Source organism: Mobula birostris, chromosome 30 (genome assembly GCF_030028105.1).
Source record: "Mobula birostris isolate sMobBir1 chromosome 30, sMobBir1.hap1, whole genome shotgun sequence".
NCBI lineage: Eukaryota > Metazoa > Chordata > Chondrichthyes > Myliobatiformes > Myliobatidae > Mobula > Mobula birostris.
Window position 1 is genome coordinate 19,686,837 of NC_092399.1, and position 24,620 is coordinate 19,711,456.

The following is a 24,620-nucleotide window of genomic DNA, read 5'->3' on the forward strand; positions in this document are numbered from 1 at the left end:
CTTCAACATTTGCCTGGCCTGCTGTGTTCACCAGCATTTTGTGTGTGTTGCTTCAACATCACATGATCATTTCTCTCTTGGCTTCAAGACCTCTGCTTCTAGCTCATTTTGTCTTCCAAGTGCGCAAATGAGATAAAACAATGGCAGTTTCAATGTAGCATTTCAACAATGGAAGCAATTGTTTCAACTCTTCAGCATTTCAACAGAATTAAGAGTTGAACACTTCAGGGTAACAGCACTATAGAGCTTTCCAATCCAACCTAGTTGGACATGGCAATGTTGTCCACTTCGAAACTGTATTTCCAATCCAAACACAGTGTTAAACAACAAAGAAGGCCATTGCCAGCTACAAGCGGCTCCAGGTTGGTGCTTCCAGTTTCTCGGACACATCCGAGTGCTGATGTTCATTTGATATAACTGTTGACATCTTTGCTGACAAAATATTGAGGCAAAACGAATCCACGGGCTTGTTATACTTGCACGGCAAACCTTCAGTTCCAATGAAATGATTGTTCTGAAGAGTGCAAACCCATATATGATCCCTTATTAGCAATTAGCAAACACATAATCTTGAAGCAATATTAAGTGATCAAAAAAGACCTCCATCAGTCCCAAGCGACAAACTGCCATGAAATAAGCAAGGATACGTAACTTGTTCCTGTTGCTTTTACCAAGCTCCACCAATATGAATAGTTGCCACAATAGACATACCAAACGCACAACACAGCATACAAAGTAAATGAAGAACAGATATATTGCTCTTACATGCAATTTCCTACAGACCAAATAGTGGTAGAAGTCTAAATTTTAAGAGCCTGAAATTATTATGTTTTAAATTCTATTGATTTTACGTGATCAGAAGAGTATAAATACATGGCAAGGGTTTCTTTCTACAGTTGACATGCACGTAGTACATTATGTGTGCTATACTCCTGTTTCTAATGCCGTCCTCTTTAAATATGCAGACACATCTCCCTTCTGGCAAAACCTTACAGCCTTTTAACACCAACTGGAGTAAGAAGACTTACACAGACTTGGCTGCCAACACTTTATGTTTATTCTCACTGCTTCATTTTTTTCTTTTTCTTTTTCTGAGCAAAGATTATTGACCACTTTTTTGTCAAAGTTACTGCTTGGCCTGCTGAGTATCTCCAACATTTTCTGCTTTTATTTCAAATTTCTCCCACCCATAGTTTTTTTATATATCACTGGACAACAAAGATTTTGCTTCCTGAATACTTTTGGGTGTATCTTATGGATTTTGGGCTGCTGATCATGAAAATCACCTTGAAATTTCCCTGTCACACACCATTTTTTTTGAAAGTGCTTATACTTGTTATTTAAATTTCTTATTCAAGTCAATTAAAATGTTGCCCACAATGTAAGCTGAAAAGTTTTCTGTCTTGTCCAGGCATGCTTAGGCAGAGTGGATGCTGCATGGCAGGACAGATTTTATAAAGGCTATAAATTTCTTTGAAGGATTTTGATATTTGAGACTGATTTTTCCCAGAATAACTGATGCCAAGATTAAGGAAGGCATTTCAGTTAGTGCACAAATCAAACAGGTCATCAACGACAGGCAGTTCAAAGAACTTCCAGTGGGACCAGAGAAAATTGCATGGAAAAATTTTCTAGGCAGTTGTAGAGCACCAAAATACATGCAGCTGGTTGACAGCATACTTCCAGCATACAAAACCATGAAGTGCAACATTCCACTAAAGATTTCATTTTTTGCATACCCATTTAGATGACTTCTGTGTGAATCATGGCACTGTCAGTGACGAGCATGTCCTGTTTCACCAGGATATTGCAGTCATGGAGGAACAGTATCGGGGCAACTGGAATCCAACAGTACTGGCTGAGTATCGTCGAACACTTAAGCAAGAAGCCTCAGACACTGAGTACAAATGAAAATTATCAACAAAACAGCTTTAGCTTAGTTGAACTATTGCAGAGTCAGCACTGTGATGTAATTACACATATTATATTTAATAAAAAGATAGTTTCTTGTCTTTCCAAATTCCTACATGATGTAAGTAGTCTGAAATTATATTTCTGTTCAGCTTTATGTGGTCTATCATAAACAAAAAAAAGTTCTGAGGAAGCAACATTTTCGAAAAAATTTGTTGTTCAATGTATTTTTTTGCTTTTTGGCAGTTTCAGATTATCCACAATACCTCTTATCAGTTTCTACGTATTTATACTCTTTCATAATTCAAAATCTTGTGCTAAACCTCTTCTTTTTCTTCCATATTTCATTGATAATGGCTGCAGTATCTAATGCCTATTCTTGTAATCATAGTTTATCTCTCCTATGTTCTGGTGGATTTGCATTGACTGCTAATGTGGCTGTCATCCCTTTTCAAGAAAGAATTTTGAAAACAACCATAATCTAGTGATGGTACCATTTCCAGAATATACATTGGCATGCAAAAGTTTGGGCACCCCTGGTCCAAATTTCTGTTACTGTGAATAGCTAAGCGAGTAAAAGATAACCTGATTTCCAAAAGGCTTAAGGTTAAAGATGACACATTTTAAAAAAATATTTTAAGCAAGATTACTTTTTTATTTCCATCTTTTACAGTTTCAAAATAACAAAAAAGGAAAAGGGCGCGAAGCAAAAATTTGGGCACCCTGCATAGTCAGTACTTAGTAACACCCCCTTTGGCAAATATCACAGCTTGAAAACGCTTTCTGTAGCCAGCTAAGGGTCTTTCAATTCTTGTTTGGGGGATTTTAGCCCATTCTTCCTTGCGAAAGGCTTCTAGATCTGTGAGATTCTTGGGTCGTCTTGCATGCACTGCTCTTTTGAGGTCTATCCACAGATCTTCAATGATGTTTTGGTCGGGGTACTGTGAGGGCCATGGCAAAACCTTCAGCTTGTGTCTCTTGAGATAGTCCATTGTAGATTTTGAGGTGTGTTTGGGATCATTATCCTGTTGTAGAAGCCATCCTCTTTTCATCTTCAGCTTTTTTATAGACAGTGTGATGTTTGCTTCCAGAATTTGCTGGTATTTAATTGAATTCATTTTTCCCTCTACCAGTGAAGTGTTCCCCGTGTCACTGGCTGCAACAAAAGCCCAAGGCGTGATTGATCCATCCCCGTGCTTAACAGTTGCAGAGGTGTTCTTTTTATGAAATTCTGCACCCTTTTTTCTCCAAACATACCTTTGCTCATTGTGGCCAAAAAGTTCTATTTTAACTTCATCAGTCCACAGGACTTGTTTCCAAAATGCACCAGGCTTGTTTAGATGTTCCTTTGCAAACTTCTGACGCGAATTTTGTGGTGAGGACGCAGGAAAAGTTTTCTTCTGATGACTCTTCCATGAAGGTCATATTTATACGGGTGTCGCTGCACGGTAGAACCGTGCACCACCACTCCAGAGTCTGCTAAATCTTCCTGAAGGTCTTTTGCAGTCAAACAGGAGTTTTGATTTGCTTTTCTAGCAATCCTACGAGCAGTTCTCTCGGAAAGTTTTCTTGGGTCTTCCAGACCTCAACTTGACCTCCACCGTTCCTGTTAACTGCCATTTCTTAATTACATTAGGAACTGAGGAAATGGCTACTTGAAAGTGCTTTGCTATCTTCTTATAGCCTTCTCCTGTTCTGTGGGCATCATTTATTTTAATTCTCAGAGTGCTAGGCAGCTGCTTAGAGGAGCCCATGGCTGCTGATTGTTGGGACAAAGTTTGAGGAGTCAGGGTATTTATAAAGCTTTGAAATTTGCATCACCTGGCCTTTCCTAACGATGACTGTGAACAAACCATAGCCCTAACAAGCTAGTTGAGGTCCGAGATCTTAGTAAGAGTTACCTGAGAGCTCAAATCTCTTGGGGTGCCCAAACTTTTGCATGGTGCTCCTTTCCTTTTTTTCACTCTAAAATTGTACAAAACAAAAATAGTACACTAGTCTTGGTTACAATGTTGAAAAGAATGTTTCATCTTTAACCTTATGACTTTTGGAGATCAGTTCATCTTCTACTAACTTAACTATTCACAGTCACAGAAATTTTGCACAGGGGTGCCCAAACTTTTGCATGCCGCTGTATTTATTGCAGTCTTTTTTGCCTTTATGCTCCACATTGTTGTTAAATCTTGTTTCCTTGTCTGCATTGCAGATCTAGCAAAATGTAAGCTTTATCTTTTACACAGATAATTAGAAACATAAGACATAGACCTGAGACTTAAGAGAGCAATTAAGCTATTAGGCCCATCAAACCTTCTCTGCCATTTCATCATAGCTGATTTAATATCCTTCTCAACTCATTTTCCTGCCTTCTCCCTGTTAACATATGTGATGATAAAATTTACTTTGAATTGTTTGTCTATAAGACAGCCAGCTGGAGGTGAATGCATCTTGTCCTATTACATTGATCCTCATATAATTAAAACCTTCAAATATTTTTTTAAAATTGGCTTTAGTTGATAGCTGTGAATGTAGGTGAGTTGAAAGAAGTTGTATGGTTGCTTAACGTTTAACGGGAAAATCACTGTCTTCCTTCACAGTAACGGTACCAAATGTTCCCAGCAGTCAGAGAAAAGAGCCAACTCCTGTTATAGCAAATGTGATATCATTGGCAAGCTCTCCACCTGTACAGAATACTGCCAGTTCAACAACAACTTTAAATGGTATGAAGGCTGCAAAAAGGTTCAACTAATATTTTACCATTCTGTAGCAAGGAGGTAGCGACTTGTTGAATGATACTGAAGGAGCATTCATGGCTTTCGCTCAGCATTTCTTTCTATTTGGTGTTTTTTTTTATCTTCAATATCTTTGACAGGAAGTTTTCAAATTGCACAACATTTACTAAGTAGCAACTACTGGTCCTTGCAACCAGCTTTGATCTGGTATGGTAGTTTGACTCGTCATAGTATCTTCTCTGCTATTGATAGTTTTTCTTCTCTGGGTAGTGAAAAAGAATGGAATGAATCTTGATTCTGGCGACCCATCGTTGATGAAAATATCAACTCTGACCTGCATTTGCAATTTGCATCATAAGCTGTTTACTACTGAGCAAGTAGAGGACCTGACTTGTTTTTTTAAAATTCCGTTCATTTAACTTGAATAGAGGAGTATAAATACATGGCAAAGTTTCTTTCTACGCTTCATATGCATGCAGATTGATGAATCCAAAACTGATTTCTAATCTGCTAAACTCTTGTTTCTCATGCTATCCTCTTTAAAAATGCAATCTTCCTTCTGGAAAAACCTATCATACTTTTAACACCTACTGGAATAAGAAAAACCATACAAGCCTGGCTGCTAACACATTTTTTTTTTCCTCAGTGTTTCATTTCTCCAATTTTTCTATTTCCGATTAAAGTATATTGACATAAACCCATAACACTTTTTCTTCACAGTTACTGCTTGGCCTGCTGAGTATTCCCAACATTTTCTGCTTTTATTTCAAATTTCCATCATCTGTGGTTTTTAAAATATTTTTTGCCTTTTGGCAGTTGCAGATTATCCCTAGTACTTCTCATCAGTTTCTTCCTGTTTAATACTTTCATAATTCAAAATTCAAAATCTTGTGCTAAACTCACCCTTGTTTACTTCGGTATTTCATTGACAATGACTGCAGTACTTCATGTCTGTTCTTGTAATCATAGTTTCTCTCCTGCTTTCTGGTGGACTTACAATGACTGCTAATATGGCTTTAATCCCCTTTCAAGAAAACTTTCTAAAGCAACCGTAATCTAGTGATGGAACCATTTCTAGAATATACTTATTTCAGTCTTTTTTGCCTTTATGCTCCACATTGTTGATAAATCTTGTTTCCTTGTCTGCATTACAGATCTATGAAAATGTAAGCTTTATCTCTTGGGCAGATAATTAGAAACATAAGGCAGAGACATGAGACATAGGAGAGCAATTATGCCATTTGACCCATCAAATCTTCTCTGCTGTTCCATCATTGCTGATTTAATATCTCTCCCAACCCATTCTCCTGCCATCTCCCTTTGATCTTTGACACTTTACTAATCAAGAGCCTATCAACTTTTGCTTAATTTATGCCCAATGACTTGGCCTGTACAACCACCTGTGGCAGTGAATTCCACAGATTCACCACTGCCTGACTAAAGAAATTCCTCCTCATCTCTGTCTAAAGGAATGTCCTTGTATTTTGAGGCTGTGCCTTCTGGCCCTAGACTCCCTTACTATAGGATATGTCTTCTCTAAATCCACTCTCAAGTTTCAGTAGCTTTCACCGAGATCCCCCTCATTCTTCTGAATTCCAGTGACTAGTAGCGAGGTCATTATTCAGTGGATGAAAATAAACTAAATGCAGATGGTGGAGATCTGAAGTAAATATCTAAAAAGTGTATGTTTGATAAATCATTTTTATCCACTAACTGAGAAAAAGACATTAAATAATCCCCTAAAAACAAATCTGAAAAAGTTGTTATTCCCTTGGTTTTCCAAATTAAAAAGGCCTTATCCAAAATTGATGGTTTAAAAAAATAATTGAAGTGGATATTACTAGAAAGATCAAAATTATTTAACTCAAAAAAATCTACGAAACTAAAACCAAATTCTTAATGTATGTTCAATAGTGGGATTAAAGTCTTGTCTACTAATCTTAGAAAAAAAAGGGAAGTTGAGCTCCCAGTAAAGAGGCCAAAGAGAAGCCCTTCGCTGAGTTTTCCACCAAATCCAGCCATGAAGGACATTCATGTATGTCTGAATAATGAATCCAAAAAGTAATATATCGAATATTAATTGCCCAATAATACATTCTAAAATTTGGCAAAGCCATACCACCGTCCTTTTTTATTTTCTGCAGTAAGGGTTTACTCAATCTAGGATTTTTGCTATCTTAGAGCAACTCTGGCAAGCTTTTATTCAATATTTTCATTTGATTTGATTTATTACTCTTCCAATTTTTTTTTGAAGTTTTAAATTTGATCAGAAAGTCCTTTCTTTTTTTTTGGGTCGTATCCTCATAATGGATTGCCCAGTCCCCTTTTTTTCCTCTTTTCTCATATAGTGTAGTGGGGTTCCCCCCCATTTAAAAATTTAAGGTTTTTTTTCTCTCTCTCCATGAATTGATAAGAGGAGAATTAGCTGTCTTTTTTTTATTATGTACTACATATTAGCTTAATACTATGTATGATTTTGATAATGTCTATTTCACTTTCTGTTTGTATTGTTATATTTGAGTTAACTCTCCTCTTGTTTGTATATATGCTCTTTATAAATCAATAAAAAAATTAATAAAGAAAGAAAGGAGATCTGAAGTAAAAAGTAAATGCTGGGAATCCTCAGCAGGTCATGCCGCATTCTTTGGAGAATAAGAATTAATATTTCAGATCAATGACACTACACAAGAATAAATTTCATCAATTTCTTGAGTTTTTTTATTGGTATATTTAAATTAATTTGGGGTAATTTTGTAATTTTTTACTGATCTAAGCAGATTATAGTGTTTTTTTTCTTTCTAGCAGGTGGGACTTGTACTAATTCAGGAACTAAGGTCACTGGAGAGGTAAGAAAGAAGTTTAGTTAACGCTTATTTCAACTAGAATTGTTTGCATTTAATGTTTACGTCAAGTTCTTTGCTTTTTTAATGATTTAGATAGCCACGCAGACAGAAGCTCTTCGAATACGACCTTCTGCTCCACCCAAGGTTCTCAAGAATAAAGCACTGCTGTGCAAACCTATCACACAGACCAAAGCGACTTCTTGTAAACCACTTACTCAGACCAAGGCTTGTCAGACAGGTAATGTCTGAATAAATGTTCATGTATACATATCTGTTCAAATAGCTTCATGGTAAATGTGCTTATGTCTTAACTTCTTTATTATGAAGTAGTATATTAGAAATGCAGGTCGACCTTCTATAGTCTGGCACCATTGGGACCTGAGGAGTGCTGGATTAGTGAAAATGCCGAATTACAGAAGGATCACATTAAGCAATAGCTAACCGCCTCATCATACCTTTAAAATATCATGTGAATCAGTACAAGTTAGATAATAATGAAACAGAAATACTGAATGAGTAGCAAGCGAAATTTTAATAAAGTAATATACTGTACAGGCATAGATAATATAAAGGGTACAGGTAAATGTACAGGAGTTAACTTCCCTCTTCACTTGCAGTTACTGAGGGAATCCTCATTAGTTTCTTTTCCTCCGCTTAGTAATATGCTTAAACTCAGTGGATCACTGCGCCTGATCTGAGGTCATAAGCAGAAGAGAACGGAGCACCGGACGGGTGATGCCAGAGGGCAGTGCGTGACTGCCAGCAGGCGTGCGAGAAGGCGGACCGACCCAGTGCATGCCAGCTCCCCCGCCGCTGGCGAGTGAGACAGGCGGGTGCCGGACAGCTGCGCCTCACGTAAATGATATTAATAAATGCAGGAAAACAAGCAGGAATCGCTTGTCTGTGCTTTCAAGAGCGCGCCAACACATAAACAGATCTAGCGCAACCAAAACAATGCGCAGAGATTGGAACAGTGGCCTGGGAAATTTGAAATTACAGTTGCGTGGAGAATTTGAAATCAGTGCTGGATTACTGAAGGAACCGGGTTACAGGTAGTCGGATTAGTGAAGGTCGATCTGTAGTATTTCTAGTAACCTTGTATAAAACAACTAATACCTGAAGCTTCCTCTTGCAGTCCACATAACCATCAAGATGTTAGTTTAATCTAAAATAAAATCTATCGAAGTAGTCATTTCCTTTTGTGTATGAAAGTATGGAATAAACTCAAAACTATTGCAGTGTGCTGGAGTGTAAATCAAGAATTTACTGAGTCCATAAATCTGAATTGTTAGTTGTACAAGAAGTGTTTCAGTGTCACTTCTGAGAAGATATGAAAAGATACAAGATACACGTAAGTATTATTCTCTTCAATCTTGTTTCCATAAGCGGCAGTTCACACTGGGATTTGTAGGTGCAACAGTCCTAAGCAAGGTGAGTGGGGTAGAACCTTAATAAATTGCTTGATTTGTCTTTCATAAACACCATAATAAGTCTGGTCAAGATCACACATAGATTCTTTTGTTATCTGAAGCACACCATTTGTCAATTATGAAGTAATTTGGCACATTGCAATTTTATTTAGTCTATGTATGTGATTATTTTCCTGGAAATGACCTTATAATTGTAGTATAGAATTTATGGGGCTTAAAATTCTGGAATAGATTACTTTCCTGGTAGAAATGGACAATTTGTATTAATGAATAGCTTTTGAATTGATTAAAAGTAAAATCAACTTCTTTAAAAAATGTTATGTTATTACATTCCTTCTCTTGTTTCTAGATGAGGATTGGAAGACACAAGTGGTCATATTGCCCATTCCTGTCCCGGTCTATATACCCTTACCTCTACATCTTTACACACAGTTTGCACCATTACCACTTGGGATGCCTGTGCCTGTAAGTTTTCCACAAAACTGTCATTAGGTCTGTTGTTGGCTATTGTAGATAATATTGCAAAAGGTCGTATGTGTTGTAAATATTATAGTGAGGTGAGGTGATTGCGATTTCCAATTCCACCTAAATGTCAAAAGACACCAATTTGATGTAATTTCATCTTGTAATTTTAAATACAGTGGATTCTACTTAATTGGAACACATGGGGACCAGTAACATTATGGCCCAATTAAGCGGCTGCCCAGTTAGCTGAAGTTTCATGGAAGTAGTTAAAAGGAATTAAAAAATGGCAACTATTTAACTGAGTAACAAATTGTGTATTTAAATGAAATACAGAACAAATTAAAATACTATCAATACTACTACAGTACCATAAAACTGGGTATTAGTTCCTGATAGTTATTGTCAGAGGAATTCATCCAGTGTACGCTATCATGTTCTTTTGGTTGACTCAATGAGCAAAATCAATGCAGATATCAAGTGTAGATAATGACTACCTTCATGCAATGTATTTGGCAATTGCATACTCCCAAGTCTTTATTTTCATCATAATATTGAAGTTGATTGTTGATACTTTCAAATTCTAAGCAGTTTCTGACTTGTTGAAGTAGTGAAATCATTTCATTTTCACTCCCAGTCGTTTCTGGCATCTCCAAGCCTGAATGTTGAAACACTTACACAATCAATTATTTAGTGTTTTATATTTGTAATTAATTTAGATCATTTTGTAGAAACTGTTTTCACTTTGACATAAAAGAGTCTTTTTCTGCTGATGAGTGTCAAAAAAGCCAAATTAAATCACTCTGATTCAATGTTGTGAAACAATAAACCATGAAAATTTCCAAGTGGGGTGAGTAACTTTTACAGGCACTGTATTTCTGCTAAGAAGAAACTAATTGCAGGTGGAACCTATTAGCAAATATCATGAACTGGCACATCATTACTAATTCCATATCTTGAACTTTAGTGGAAGAATGCTACTACATATGATATGCTTTTTATTATCTTGCCCGCCAGTATTTATTGTCGCTGTTGGGTAGGACATTCCATTAATTAGACCAAGTGAAGGTCAGCTATGCATTTCCATCTTGGGATATAGTGTGAAACTTAAGGAGGAACCTGTAAGTGGTGATGTTTACAGTACTTATTATCTTTAAGTCATAGATTTGGAAAATACTGCTCAAATTGCCTAGGCTGTGTCACAGTGCTGTACTTTACAGGTGGTACACTACAGGCTTTTGGGTACTTGGGGGTGGTGGGTGAGTTACTTGCTGCAGGATATTGAACATTTGATCTGCTTTTGATTAGTGTGATTGAATTTCTGTTACTCGAATCCCCAGGTTGTTTACATGGGGGATTTGATGCAGGTAATGGCATTGAACATCAATGATCGGTGATTAGACTCTTCTTTTGGATATGGCTATTCTTATGCATTTGGAAGGTGTGCAAGCTTAGTCGTTAGCTTAGGATTTTCCGTGTGCTACCCTAGAATGCTGCACTTTCTAAGGAGTTGCAAGTGGAATAAAATGTCATACAATAATCAGCAAATATCTGCAATACTGAATTTATGATGAGATGAAAGTCATTCATTTTTTTCTGAGAAATTTTAAATAATAATTGAGGAAAATTGATGTAGTCCAAAATTCTTAGCAGCAGTACTGAGGAGTAAGGCTTTGTGAATGTGCAAAGTGATATTGTGGAAGCCTTGCAACACACACAAAATGCTGGAGGAAGCAGGCCAGGCAGCATCTATGGAAAAGAGTACAGGCTGAGGCCCTTCATCTGGACTGGAAAAAAAATGAGAAGTCAGAGTAAGAAAGTACGGCGAAGGGGAGGAGGAATCATGAAGTGATAGGTGAAATGGGAAGTGGGGGGAAGGGGTGAAGTAAAGAGCTGCGAAGTTGATTGGTGAAAGTAAGAGATACAGGGCTAGAGAAGGGAGAAACTGATGGGAGAGGGCAGAAGGCTATGGAAGAAAGAAAAGGGGGAGGAGCACCAGTGGGAGGTGATGAGATAAAGTGAGAGAGGGAAACGGGAATGGGGATTGGTGGTGGGGGAGGGTGGGGAGATCATTACTGGAAGTTTGAGAAATCGACGTTTGTGCCGTCAGGTTCGAAGTTACGTAGATGGAGTGTAAGGTGTTGCTCCTCCAGCCTGAGAATGGCCTCATTGTGGCGCAAGAGGAAGCCATGGAAAGGCATGATGGTATGGGGATAGGAATTAAAATGATTGGTCACCGGGAAATTCTGCTTTTGGTGAATGGATCAGAGATGCTTGACAAAACGGCCCCCCTCTGCATTGGTGAGACCTGACATAAATTGGGGTACTGCTTTGTTGAGCACCTCTGCTTTACCTTTCCCACCCACCTGGCTTCACCTATCACCTTTCAGCTAGCCCTCCTTCCACTCCCCCACCGTTTTATTCTTGTCTCTTCACTCTTCAGTTTCAGCCCTGAAGAAGTGTCTTAGTCTGAAACATTGACTATTTATTCATTTCCTGCTAAGTTCTCCCAGCATTTTGTGTTGGTCTGGATTTCCAGCATCTGCAAAATCTCATGTTCATATTTTGTGCACTCTTTCCAGTTTAAACACATTTTTCCTATAACAGTGTGACTAAAATTTTGTGTTGTGCTCCAAGTGCACCCTCACCAAGGATATGTGTTAACTCGTATTTTCAGTCTCTCTGACTAATGAAGACCAACATGCAGAATGCCTTTTTCACTACCCTGTCTATCTATGATGTTACATACTTTCAATGAACTGTGCACCTGTACTCTTAAGTTCTTCAGTTCTGAAATACATCTAGTGCCCTACCTTTCATAATATAAGTCCTATGTTGGTTTGACTTTCCAAAATGCATTGCCTTGCTCTTAGCTGTATTGGAGTCCATTTGCCATTTCTTGGCCCACTCCCCTAATTGTTCAAGATCCCTTGTAATCTATGATAACCTTCTTCACTATCAACAACCTCCTAAATTTGTGTCATTCTGAAACTTACTGATCAAGCTTCGTATATTTGTATCCAAATCATTTCTAGAAATAATGAATAAAATAACAGCACCAACCACTGTGTCACATCACTAGTCTTTGGCCTCCATTCTAAGAAACAACCTTCAGCCATCATCCTGTGTTTCCTACCTCTCAGCCACTTTAGAATCTATCTAATCAGTCCACCCTCTTTGTTTATGACAGCAAAGCCTCAGTTCCTGATGAGTTTGATTGCCTTTTATGCATGATTTGATGCAATGAACGATGTGGCATTGAGGAAAGCCCTCTCTCCCCATGAGGAGCAGGCACCCTGTTTGGCTCCAGCCGAAGTGAGGATGATCATATCCAGGAGAAACTGACACAAAGCTGTGGGACTGGACAACATAACTGGTCAGATGCTGAGGGATTGTGCAGCCCAGCTAACAGAGGTCTTAACAGACATTTTTAACAACTCTTTGCAACAGTCCACTGTTCCTGCAGGCTTCAACGCAGCCACCATCAATCTGATGCTCAGGAGAGCAACAGTAACTGGCCTAAACTGTTAGTGCCCAGTGGCACTGAGCTCAGCAATCGTGAAATGTTATGAGCGGTTTTCAATAGATTGTAGAAGATCCCACCCTCCAGCTACATTGGACTCTTTCCAGTTTGCCTACCACTCAAACTGGTCCACTGATGATGTCATAATCTCAGCCCTCCACTCTGTTCTGTCCCATCTAGAAAATGATGCCCCATACATCAACGTGTTGTTCATTGACTTCAGTTCGATGTTTTACACTATCATTCCTCAGAGCCTTGTGGGTAAACTGTCCTTGTTGGAACTCAAAACATCCCACTCTGTAACTGGGTCTTCACGGAAAGACCGACCCTAGTCAGCACTAATTGGCAGCAACATCTCAAGCTCCATCACACTGAGCATTGGTGCCCTCAGGGCTGTGTGCGCAGCCAGCTACTGACTCACGACACTCTGCCAAATCCAGCTCAAGTCACATCACGAAGTTCCTTGATGATAATATAGTGATTAGCCTCAGCAGCAACGTTGATGAGTTGGCATACAGAGAGGAGGTAGAGAGGCTTCTCAGTGGTGTGAGAACAACAACCTGAGTCTCAACATGGACAAGATAAAAGAGATGATTGTGGACTTCAGGAAGGTGCACATTGACCATTCTCCATTGCATATCAATGGTTCTGTTGTAGAGAGAATGAAGACCACAAAGTTCCTTGGTGCGCACATAATGGGTGATCTAACTTGGACCCACAGCACCTCTTCATCAGTCAAGAAGGCATAGCATTGTCTAGGCGTGCATTCCTATACTAATAACGTTCTGCAGGGGCACCACTAAGAGTGTCGTGTCTGGCTGCATCATTGTTTGCAAGAGATCAGACCACAGGACCTGACAGATAATAGTACAAATTGCTGAGAGGATTACCCATGTTTCCCCCCCTCCCCCGTATTTGTGACATTTACTGGGAATGTTGCATACGTAGGGCTAATAGTATTGTTGAGTGTCCTTGCCACCCATTCCACAATCTCTTTGGCTGACTACCATTAGGAAGAAGATACCAGGAGCATTATGGCAAGGACTGTCAGACTGGGTAACAGCTTCTTCCCCCAGGTTGTGACTACCCTGCTACCACTGAAGTCTCATCACTAGGACAGCAAGCTGTTTCCTTTTTAAGCTGTGTTGCACACTTCACACGTAGTTTGAATGATATTTTATTAACTTATTTGTGGTAGTATTCTGTTTTATGTGCTGTGCTTTATTGGTGCATTTTGGTCCGGAGGAACATTGCTTGAAAACTTTCTGTTGAAGGGATTCCATACATTCCAAAAAATAAAGTTTGAAAATTTTAGATTTTGCAAGAAAGAGAAGGTCATTTTTGGCTTCTTCTATAAACATTATAAGTTTATAAACTCAGTCTCTTCATCCTGGATTAAAAGAACACAGTTTTTAAAGGACAGAAATTTTGTTTTTTTGGTGAGGTGAGGGGGAAGGGAGGGAGGGAAACCAAGTAGTGGTGGGTGTGAATGAGTGCTTTGTATTGTTCTAAACTGCAGGTCTGCATTGGGATCTGAGAAGTCAGATTTATCTGAATATTTCACCTGCCACAGGCATGGTCACAGTGGGCTGGTATACCCTCTTGTCAATTAATTTTAAGACTCAAGTCAGAATGGAAGGCAGTGTAGACATAGCCACATTTTTACTTTAGTTGGTCAATTCGTTATTGTTCAATGGACTGTTGTGATTCATTCTATGAAATATTTGGTCAGCATAACATAACAAAGTGCTTGATTTCTTTTTCTCTTTGAGTTCACCAAGATAGTGTAAGTATTCTGCAATTTTCAGATATTGGGCCAAATCTTATGGATTTGACTCATCATCTGCAATCCCTGTCTGCCTGCAATTATTTGGACCAAATGAAGGCCAATTGAATGGAACTCCTGAAAGTGGAAGGCTTCAAGCAAGATTTAGCAAAGCTCTCACGGCGTATTCTAGGCTTGCAGTGTGCCTGCTTGATGCTGGAGTATGCTTGGATGTATCTGAATGTCAGCGTGATTTGGTTCATTATCCTGAATGATTTAGCTCTGTCGAAAAGAAAATCAAGTTGCATAGATGAAAAGCATTATTTGAATCAGATAGTAATACAACATCCTTATACTATTTCCCTTATGCTTTCTAAAGGTAGTATAATTAATATTTTTATTAAATTACTTAGGTAATGATCTTTCAATATTCTTAGCTTTGATTTAAAGATTATTAATAGTAAAATAAGATATTTGTTGATTGTTCTATACTGTGTTCAATCTTTTGTGCAGACCTGGGCACTGGCTACCTTGAGGAGCTGGTTGGCTGTGGCTTAGTGATGAGGGCTTCAGATCCTTGGGTAATTGGGATCTCTTCTGGGGGAAGTATGACCTGTTCAAAATGGACAGGTTACACCTGAACCCGAAGGGGACCAATATCCTGGCGGGAAGGTTTAATAGAGCTGTTAGGGAGGGTTTAAACTAATTTGGCAGGGGGAGGAACCGGAATGATAGAGCAGAGGAAGGGGAAAACAGAAATAAATCTAAGATAGTGAGCAGTAAAGATGTCAGGAAAGACAGACAGGTGATGGGGCAAATTTGTAGCCATTGGGATGAGTTGCAGTGCAATAAAGTTGCAGTGAAATCAAAGCGAAAAGCACCAAATACTGGTCTTAAGGTGTTATATTTAAATGCACGCAGCATAAGGAATAGGGTGGATGATCTTGTCGTACAGCTACAGATTGGCAGGTATGATATTGTGGCCATCACTGAGACGTGGCTAAAGGATGCATGTCTCTGGGAGCTGAATGTCCAAGGATACACGGTGTATCGGAAGGATAGGAAGGTAGGCAGAGGGGGAGGCGTGGCTTTATTGGTAAGAAATGATATTAAATCATTAGAAAGAGGTGATATGGGATCGGAAGGTGCAGAATCTTTATGAGTTGAGCTAAGAAATCGCAGGGGTAAAAGGACCCTGATGGCAGTTATTTATAGGCCTCCAAACAGCTGCAGTGATGTGGACTACAAATTACAACAGGAAATAGAAAAGGCTTGTCAGAAGGGCAGTGTTATGATAATTGTGGGGGATTGTAACGTGCGAGTGGATTGGGAAAATCAGGTCGGCACTGGATCTCAAGAGAGAGAATTTGTAGAATGTCTGCGAGATGGCATTTTAGAACAGCTTGTTGTTGAGCCCACTAGAGGATCGGCTGTACTGGATTGGGTATTGTGTAATGAACCGGAGGTGATTAGAGAGATTGAGGTGAAGGAACCCTTAGGAGGCAGTGATCATAACATGATTGAGTTCACTGTGAAATTTGAAAAAGAGAAGCTGAAATCTAATGTGTCGGTATTTCAGTGGAGTAAAGGAAATTATAGTGGCATGAGAGAGGAACTGGCCAAAGCTGACTGGAAAGGGACATTGGCGGGAAGGACGTCAAAGCAGCAGTGGCTGGAGTTTATGCGAGAAGTGAGGAAGGTGCAAGACAGGTATATTCCAGAAAAGAAAAAATTTTCGTATGGAAAAAGGATGCAACCGTGGCTGACAAGAGAAATCAAAGCCAAAGTTAAAGCAAAGGAGAGGGCATAGAAGGAAGCAAAAATTAGTGGGAAGACAGAGGATTGGGAAGTTTTTAAAAGCTTCCAAAAGGAAACTAAGAAGATCATTAAGAGAGAAAAGATTAACTATGAAAGGAAGCTAGCAAGTAATATCAAGGAGGATACTAAAAGCTTTTTCAAGTATATAAAGAGTAAAAGACAGGTGAGAGTAGATATAGGACTGATAGAAAATGATGCTGGAGAAATTGTAATGGGAGATAAGGAGATGGCGGAGGAACTGAACGAGTATTTTGCATCAGTCTTCACCAAGGAAGACATCAGCAGTATACCGGACACTCAAAGGTGGCAGGGAAGAGAAGTGTGCGCAGTCACAATTACGACAGAGAAAGTACTCAGGAAGCTGAATAGTCTAAAGGTAGATAAATCTCCCGGACCAGATGGAATGCACCCTCGTGTTCTGAAGAAAATAGTTGTGGAGATTGTGGAGGCATTAGCGATGATCTTTCAAAAGTCAATAGATTCTGGCATGGTTCCAGAGGACTGCAGGATTGCAGATGTCACTCCACTATTTAAGAACGGGGCAAGGAAGCAAAAAGGAAATTATACACCTGTTAGCTTGACATCGGTGGTTGGGAAGTTGTTGGAGTCGATTGTCAAGGATGAGGTTACAGAGTACCTGGAGGCATATGACAAGATAGGCAGAACTCAGCATGGATTCCTTAAAGAAAAATTCTGCCTGGCAAACCTATTACAATTTTTTGAGGAAATTACAAGTAGGCTAGACAAGGGAGATGCAGTGTATGCTGTATATTTGGATTTTCAGAAGGCCTTTGACAAGATGCCACACATGAGGCTACTTAACAAGATAAGAGCCCATGGAATTACGGGAAAGTTACATACGTGGATAGAGCGTTGGCTGATTGGCAGGAAACAGAGAGTGGGAATAAAAGAATCCTATTCTGGTTGGCTGCCGGTTACCAGTGGTGTTCCACAAGAGTCCGTGTTGGGGCTGCTTCTTTTTACATTGTGCATCAACGATATGGATTATGGAATAGATGGCTTTGTGGCTAAGTTTGCTGATGATACGAAGGTAGGTGGAGGGGCCGGTAGTGCTGAGGAAACAGAGAGTCTGCAGAGAGACTTGGATAGATTGGAAAAATGGGCAAAGAAGTGGCAAATGAAATACAATGTTGGAAAGTGTATGATTATGCACTTTGGCAGAAGAAATGAACAGGCAGACTATTATTTAAATGGGGAGAGAATTCAAAGTTCTGAGATGCAACTGGACTTGGGAGTCCTTGTATAGGATACCCTTAAGGTTAACCTCCAGGTTGAGTCGGTGGTGAAGAAGGCGAATACAATGTTAGCATTCATTTCTAGAGGAATGGAGTATAGGAGCAAGGATGTGATGTTGAGGCTCTATAAGGCGCTGGTGAGACCTCACTTGGAGTACTGTGGGCAGTTTTGGTCTCCTTATTTAACAAAGGATGTGCTGACATTGGAGAGGGTACAGAGAAGATTCACTGGAATGATTCCGGGAATGAGAGGGTTAACATTTGTGGAATGTTTGTCCGCTCTTTGACTGTATTCCTTGGAGTTTAGAAGAATGAGGGGAGACCTTATAGAAACATTTCGAATGTTGAAAGGCATGGACAGAGTGGATGTGGCAAAGTTGTTTCCCGTGATGGGAGAGTCTAGTATGAGAGGGCGTGACTTAAGAATTGAAGGGCGCCCATTCAGAACAGAAATGCAAAGAAATTTTTTTAGCCAGACGGTGGTGAATCTATGGAATTTGTTGCCACAGGCGGCAGTGGAGGCCAAGTCATTAGGTGTATTTAAGGCAGAGATTAATAGGTATCTGAGTAGCCAGGACATCAAGGGTTATGGTGAGAAGGTGGGGGAGTGGGACTAAATGGGAGAATGGATCAGCTCATGATAAAATGGCGGAGCAGACTCGATGGGCCTAATGGCTGACTTCTGCTCCTTTGTCTTATGGTCTTACGTTTATTCCTTTGAAATGTCATGATGGTCAACTAGGCTGTACAATGTGCAGGTGAAATGCTTGCTGTGATTGTTGCAAAGGAGATGAAAATAAAAATCGCACTGGATGTTTTGAAAGAACCAATTTATTTTTATTTCAGCTGCCAGTTCCAATGTTCATTCCAACAACCCTGGACAGTGCAGACAGAATAATTGAGACAATCCAGGAAATAAAGGAGAAGATTCCCTCAAATCCCTTTGAAGCAGATCTTCTAACAATGGCTGCTATGATTGCAGAAGAAGAGGAAAAAGAGAAAACAGTTTCACATGGTGGTCAGTATAGATTGAACTGGATTGTTTCTTATGAAGTTGTCCTACATTTAGCTTGGAATCTGATTATCTTAGATGTTTTATTGAAATTGTAAGAAGATGATATTTTAACATAGAACAGTACAGCGTGAGAACAGGTTGTGTCGCATCAGCTAAAATGTAAATTAAACAAACTCAAAAACTAATCCCTCCTACCTACACAATGTCCATATTTTTTTATTTTTCAACAAACCCAGAAGTACAAGGGCTTGTTGATTTTAAAAAAGTTTAGTGAATACTTTTTTAAACACTTTGGTTTTGATCATGGCACAGCTAGGTATTATCGCTGTGTGTACAGGAACAATTGTGTACCTTGGAATTAATCTGCACTCCACTATTAAACTTAGTGGCACTTGGAAGCAGATTACTCGCATGACATCATGCTGCTATGCTGATTTTATGGGAATGGTCTGAGCTTTGTTTTGGGTGGGAAGCCAGCAAAGAGGACATTGCCTAGCCATGATAAGGTTTTAAGATGAAAGCATGTTTACAAGAAATGTTTTGAGAAATAAATGCCTTTGATTTTAAATAATTTCAAAGCGCATCAGGATCTTAATCATTCTGCGCAAATAGCTGGAAAAGGGGATGAAGTGAATGGCAAGAGATGGAACTTATGGCTAGAGCTAATAGAAATGCTTAACTGCAAAATTCTAGACTTAATTCTGAATAGACAAATGCAGCATTTTAGCTCAGAACTTAAAAAGAAATCAAAGGTTTAAAGGTCCAATTTAATGTCAGAGAAATGTATACAATATACATCCTGAAATGCTTTTTCTTCACAAACATCCACAAAAGCAGAGACGTGCCCCAAAGAATAAACGATAGATGAACGTAAGGACCCCAAATTCCACCCCCCCCAGCTCCCTCCCACATGTAAGCGGTAGTGAGCAGCAATTCCCCTCTCCCCCCACCGGCAAAAGAAAGACAAACATTGACACTGTCACCAAGCACTCAAGCATGAGCAAAGCAATAGCAAAGGTACATAGACTTGCAGTTACCCCAAAGACTTCACATTACACCCGGCATTCAACATACCGCAGATTCTCTCTCTCCCTAATCAGGAGAAAAGGGTGTCTCCATTTTCCCAGCGAGTGGGGAGACATAACGAACAACTTGCTGGTTTACATTGTTAAAACTCCGAACTCTATGCCTGAAGATCGCAGAGATCTCTGGTCCTCAGGTCCACAGCAGATATCCCGACTCCCCAGATGACATGCGAGTGCCGTGACACTGACCCTCGATACGCCCAACTCCAGAGCCCCGAGATCTTAGGCTTCCGAATTCGACCTGGACTCTCAGGCTGAACCCTCCGCGTGCCGAACAACGGCCAGTCCTGAAACCCCGAGAACGGGTCCCATTCCCACAAGAATGGAAGTCAGCGTGTAACTTCAGGTCAGCGTCTTCAAAAGAACCCTGAAAGGGAAAAATAAAGATATTAAAGATGGAAGTAGAGCTGTTTCCGAAAATGTAAGCAAAGGAGTTGCTGTTTAGCGTTATCTTAACTTCGCTTCAGCTCCCTGAATGATCTGTTCTACCATAATGCAAACAGTGTACCAGTGTAGTTACTTTTAAGTTGCCCGAATAAAGTAATTATGCTTAAATGTTGGCCTATATTAATACAGTTCCCAGAGCAATTAATGTACTAAGTGTTAAATGAGGCTTTTTTATGGGCTAAAAACATGCTTGGAGAAGGCTCAAAGAGATTCCTGGAATAAGCAGGATGCTCCTTCATGAGTGTCTAAAGAAAACGTATCTATGTTCTTTGGCATTTCGAAGATTTAAGGGAGATCTTGTTGAAACATTTAAGATCTTAAAGAGGCATAATAGGATAGATATTGAGATGCCTTTTAGTGGGAGAACTTCAAACAAGGGGAAATAGTTACAGGTTTGGAGAATGGTCATTTAAAACTGATATCCACAGAAATCTTTTGCAGAAGGTTGTGAACTTCAGGAATTTATCACCCAGGAAGGGTGTGGAAGCTCGATCACAGAATATTTAAGGAGGAAGTATATTTTCAAAAGATTGGGGAATGAGGGCTTGGGGAACTGGCAGGGAAGAGAAGATGAGATCTGGGGAAGATCTCAATACTGATATTGAGTTGTAAGAAATGCTTGAGGGGTAAGTGGTTTATCCCGAAATCTTAAGTTCTGATTTTGTTTTTTGCTTTTGTGAATGTGACATGGAAAGTTGAACAAATGCCCTATGTATTGTGGTTCCCTTTTCAGATCAGGGTAGCACATACAGTGGAGATCTTGAATCAGAGGCAGTGTCTACACCCCACAGCTGGGAGGATGAACTAAGCAACTTTACTTTGAAACAATCTCTTATATCTGCATCTCTACCTCCACCTCCACTACCAGCTGAGTCACAAGTGCAATCACCTCCAACTGAAGAGCTCGAGGACGACCTGGAAGCTGACATAACAATTGGTTAGTAGTAATAGAACTTAAGTTTCTTTGTAACCCATGGAATAAGTTGCGAGTGACACCATGGTGAAATGGTTTACGTAATGCTATTACAGCACCAGTGATCTGGGTTCATCTCTGCCACTGTCTGTAAGGGGTTTTACGTTCTTTCTGTTACCTCATGGGCTTCCAACGGGTGCTCCAGTTTCCTCCCACATTCCAAAAACTTAAGGGTTAGTAGGTTAATTGTTTACATGGCTATAATTGGGCAGTACGGGCTTGATGGGCTGGAAGGGCTTATTAACATGTTCTATCTGAAAGTAAAACTTAAATATCTCATTTGACAAAATGCATTTACTGTTTCCACTCAGAGGCAAAAATCAAATGGATTTCAGTGGATAAACGGGCTGTTTATCACAGGACTGAGCTAATTGACAAAGTATTGGATTCAATACATTTATTATTATCATCCTAGATTGCATTCAGTGTTCTTGCTGACCGAGGAAAAACACAGTTTTGTTGCTCATTGTTTATTTGTGGTTTCTGCATATATATAGTGACCTTGGTCAGATTCATCTTTGATGAATGATATGCTTTGACTTAAAGCTAAACAGTTTCAAAGACCTAATGGCTTGGGAGTTGCAGCCTTTTGAAAGGCATGGTGGTAATATCTGCAGGTTTTCCATGGAATTTTACTTCAACTCTTAGAATTTTTAGAAATCAAAATTGGTATAAGGCCTTCTACAGAGACCTTGGACCTTTGTGAAAGGGGCAAGCAACAGTGCCTTTTGTTAACCAGTCAAGCTCTATGATTCTTACTGATGGATCCAAAGTGTAAACCATAAATTACAAGATAACTCAAAGCCAGATGGGATTGAGAGAGAGATTGAAGGTGTCTATTACCCAGCTACCAGAATGTTTTTGCTTTCCCCATTGATGCCGCTTAGTAAAGTAAATTTATAATAATCAAAGTACATATATGTCATTATGTACAACCCAGAGATTAATTTTCCTCAGGGCATTCTCAGCAATCTGTAGAATAGTAACTATAACAGGAACAATGGATGATCAACCAGAGTGCTGAAGATAGCAGTTTGTGCAAATGCAAATATAAATAAATAGCAGTAAATCATGAAAGCATGAAATAACAAGATAAAGAGTCCTTATAATGAGATCATTGGTTGTGGGAACATCTCAGTGGATGGGCTAGTGAGTGAAATCTGATGGTTGTGGGGTAGTAACTACTCTTGAACCTGGTGGTGCAAGTCCTCTTACCTTCTATTTGATGGCGGCAACGAGAGACGACCATGGCCCGGATAGTGAGTATCTTTGATGATGGATGCTGCTTTCCTACAACAGCATTTCATGTAGACATGCTCAATGGTTGGGAGGACTTTACCTGTAACATACTGGCCTGACTTGACTACTTTTTGTAGGATTTTCCATACCAGGCTGTGATGCAGCTGGTCAATACACTCTCCACTATATACCTATAGAAGTTGGTCAAAGTTTTTGATGCCATGCTGAACCTCCGCAAACTCCTAAGGAGGTAGAGAACCTGCTGTTCGTTCTTTGCAGTTGCACTTTTGTGTTGGGCCCAAGAATTTAAAATTGCTAACCCTCTCCACCTCTGATCCTCCGATGATCCGCTCGTAGGACCCTGATTTCCCTCTCCTGAGGTTTATTATCAGTTTGGTCTTGCTGACATTGAGTGAGAGGTTGTTGGTATGACACCACTCAGCCGAAAGTTCAATCTCTCCTACATGCTGATTCATCACCACCTTTGATTCTACCCACAACAGTGGTGTCATCAGCAAACTTGAATATGGTATATTGGAGCTATGCTTAGCCACGCAGTCATAGGTGTAAATGGGAAGATGCAGTGTGATTGCCTCTGTGGTGATTATTGTTGACCACTGTATTATATCCACTTAGTCCTGAGGAAATGTATGCTTATGGGAACATTTCACTATATATCCTCTTATTCCAGGAGCCAAAAGTTTGTCTTATTTGGATGCAGGATTAGTGTTGTACACCTAAAGTTGTACGTGACTCTAGAGAGCAGTAGTTTGTGATGGCAGGTCCAAGCACTTTTAAAGGGTCAAAAAAAAAAGCAGTCTGCCAGAGGAACTCGGTGGTCATGTAGCTGAAACATCAGCCATTCCTCAACCAGTTTATTTTTTTCTCCAGATTTCAGCATTCGGAGTCACTTGTGTCTCTATTTTAAAGGGAATAAATGTGTGTGTGTGAAACTGCGACATACAGTTCTTTGTGAGTTAATGTCCAATTTGCATCTAAAAAAGGCAAATAGGAATATTTTCTAAAAGATGAGTGATTGGAAACTGGATTAGTGAAGGGAATTGTATGTGCAGGCGCACAACGCACCAAGAGCAAGAGAACAAGTAGAAAATATCAATCAAAGGGAAGTTGTGCATCTGTTGTTTGGAGCATTGTACAAACTTCAGCTGTGGCTTTGGACCTGCATTTCAGGAAGAACATATTGCTAGGTAGGTCACAATATTGATTTATTAAATATTATATTGTTGCCTATTCAATAATGGCAACAGATTTATTGTAATTGGATTGTATTCTCTTAAACATAGAGCAATGTAATTGAAATGTTTTAGTCAAGATTTCAGTAATTCAGTTCCAGGGAATTAATTTGATTGGATATCTCAAAATGCAGGGTACTTTGGGAAGCATCTTTTCATAAAAGTGAGCAGAAATATCAAACTTTAGTCACTCAAAATAAAATCCCTGTTGACTAAACTTTCAAGCTTGAGATTGACAGTTTTATCCAATATAGTGACGAGGTAAAACATCAGAGGCAGGTAGGTATTGGAACTAAGATCAAATGGTGAAGCCTGCCTGTGGAATCTGAATGGCTTACTATTATACAGTTATGTTCACAGTAAGTTCTTCCATGTACTAGGTGCATGCTCAGAGTAGATTCAGTTCAGAGCTGCAACAATAAGAATGTCACAGACCCACTGTGAAAGCTGTTCAAGTTTTTTCCATAAAAAGGGGTTCACCGCATTTCAGGATGGCTGCTTTGTTACCAAAGCCTATAGGTACTTTGGAAGTCCTGTATATCAAATGAGAAATAATGCTATTCCTTTATAGTCCAACTTCTAAACAACTTTCCAATTCTGTCATTAAACATTCAGGAGAGAGTGAAGGAATATAGCTAAAAGATAAAATTATCAGAATGCATCACATCATTTCAGAATTGATGCTGGAATATGCCAAGGTATATTCCAGTATATTGTTCAGTGACAAATATTGATGAATGTCTATTTTTGTATATAAATTAATAACTGAGCTCACGAGAAACAAGCTTCTTAGAGCTAATCATTAACGAGAGGTAGCAACTGCATTTTTATCAGCAACTCCTTTAATGTAGGAGTTTTGTCCTAAATATTC

At 39.3% G+C, this 24,620-nt stretch overlaps 1 protein-coding gene across 7 annotated transcripts in view; it reads left to right on the forward strand.

The window, feature by feature from the left end:
- The window catches only part of LOC140190616 (zinc finger MYM-type protein 4-like), a 226,463-nt gene that overhangs the window by 180,929 nt on the left and 20,914 nt on the right, over window positions 1-24,620 (forward strand). For 4 of the 7 annotated variants that reach the window (XM_072247324.1, XM_072247329.1, XM_072247328.1 and 1 more), the window contains 6 exons: window positions 4,506-4,628; window positions 7,443-7,486; window positions 7,577-7,721; window positions 9,263-9,378; window positions 18,584-18,755; window positions 21,018-21,221. In XM_072247324.1, coding sequence (XP_072103425.1) covers window positions 4,506-4,628; window positions 7,443-7,486; window positions 7,577-7,721; window positions 9,263-9,378; window positions 18,584-18,755; window positions 21,018-21,221 — 804 coding nt within the window. The remainder of the gene's footprint in view (window positions 1-4,505; window positions 4,629-7,442; window positions 7,487-7,576; window positions 7,722-9,262; window positions 9,379-18,583; window positions 18,756-21,017; window positions 21,222-24,620) is intronic. The other 3 variants (XM_072247325.1, XM_072247326.1, XM_072247327.1) reach the window with 3 other exon arrangements.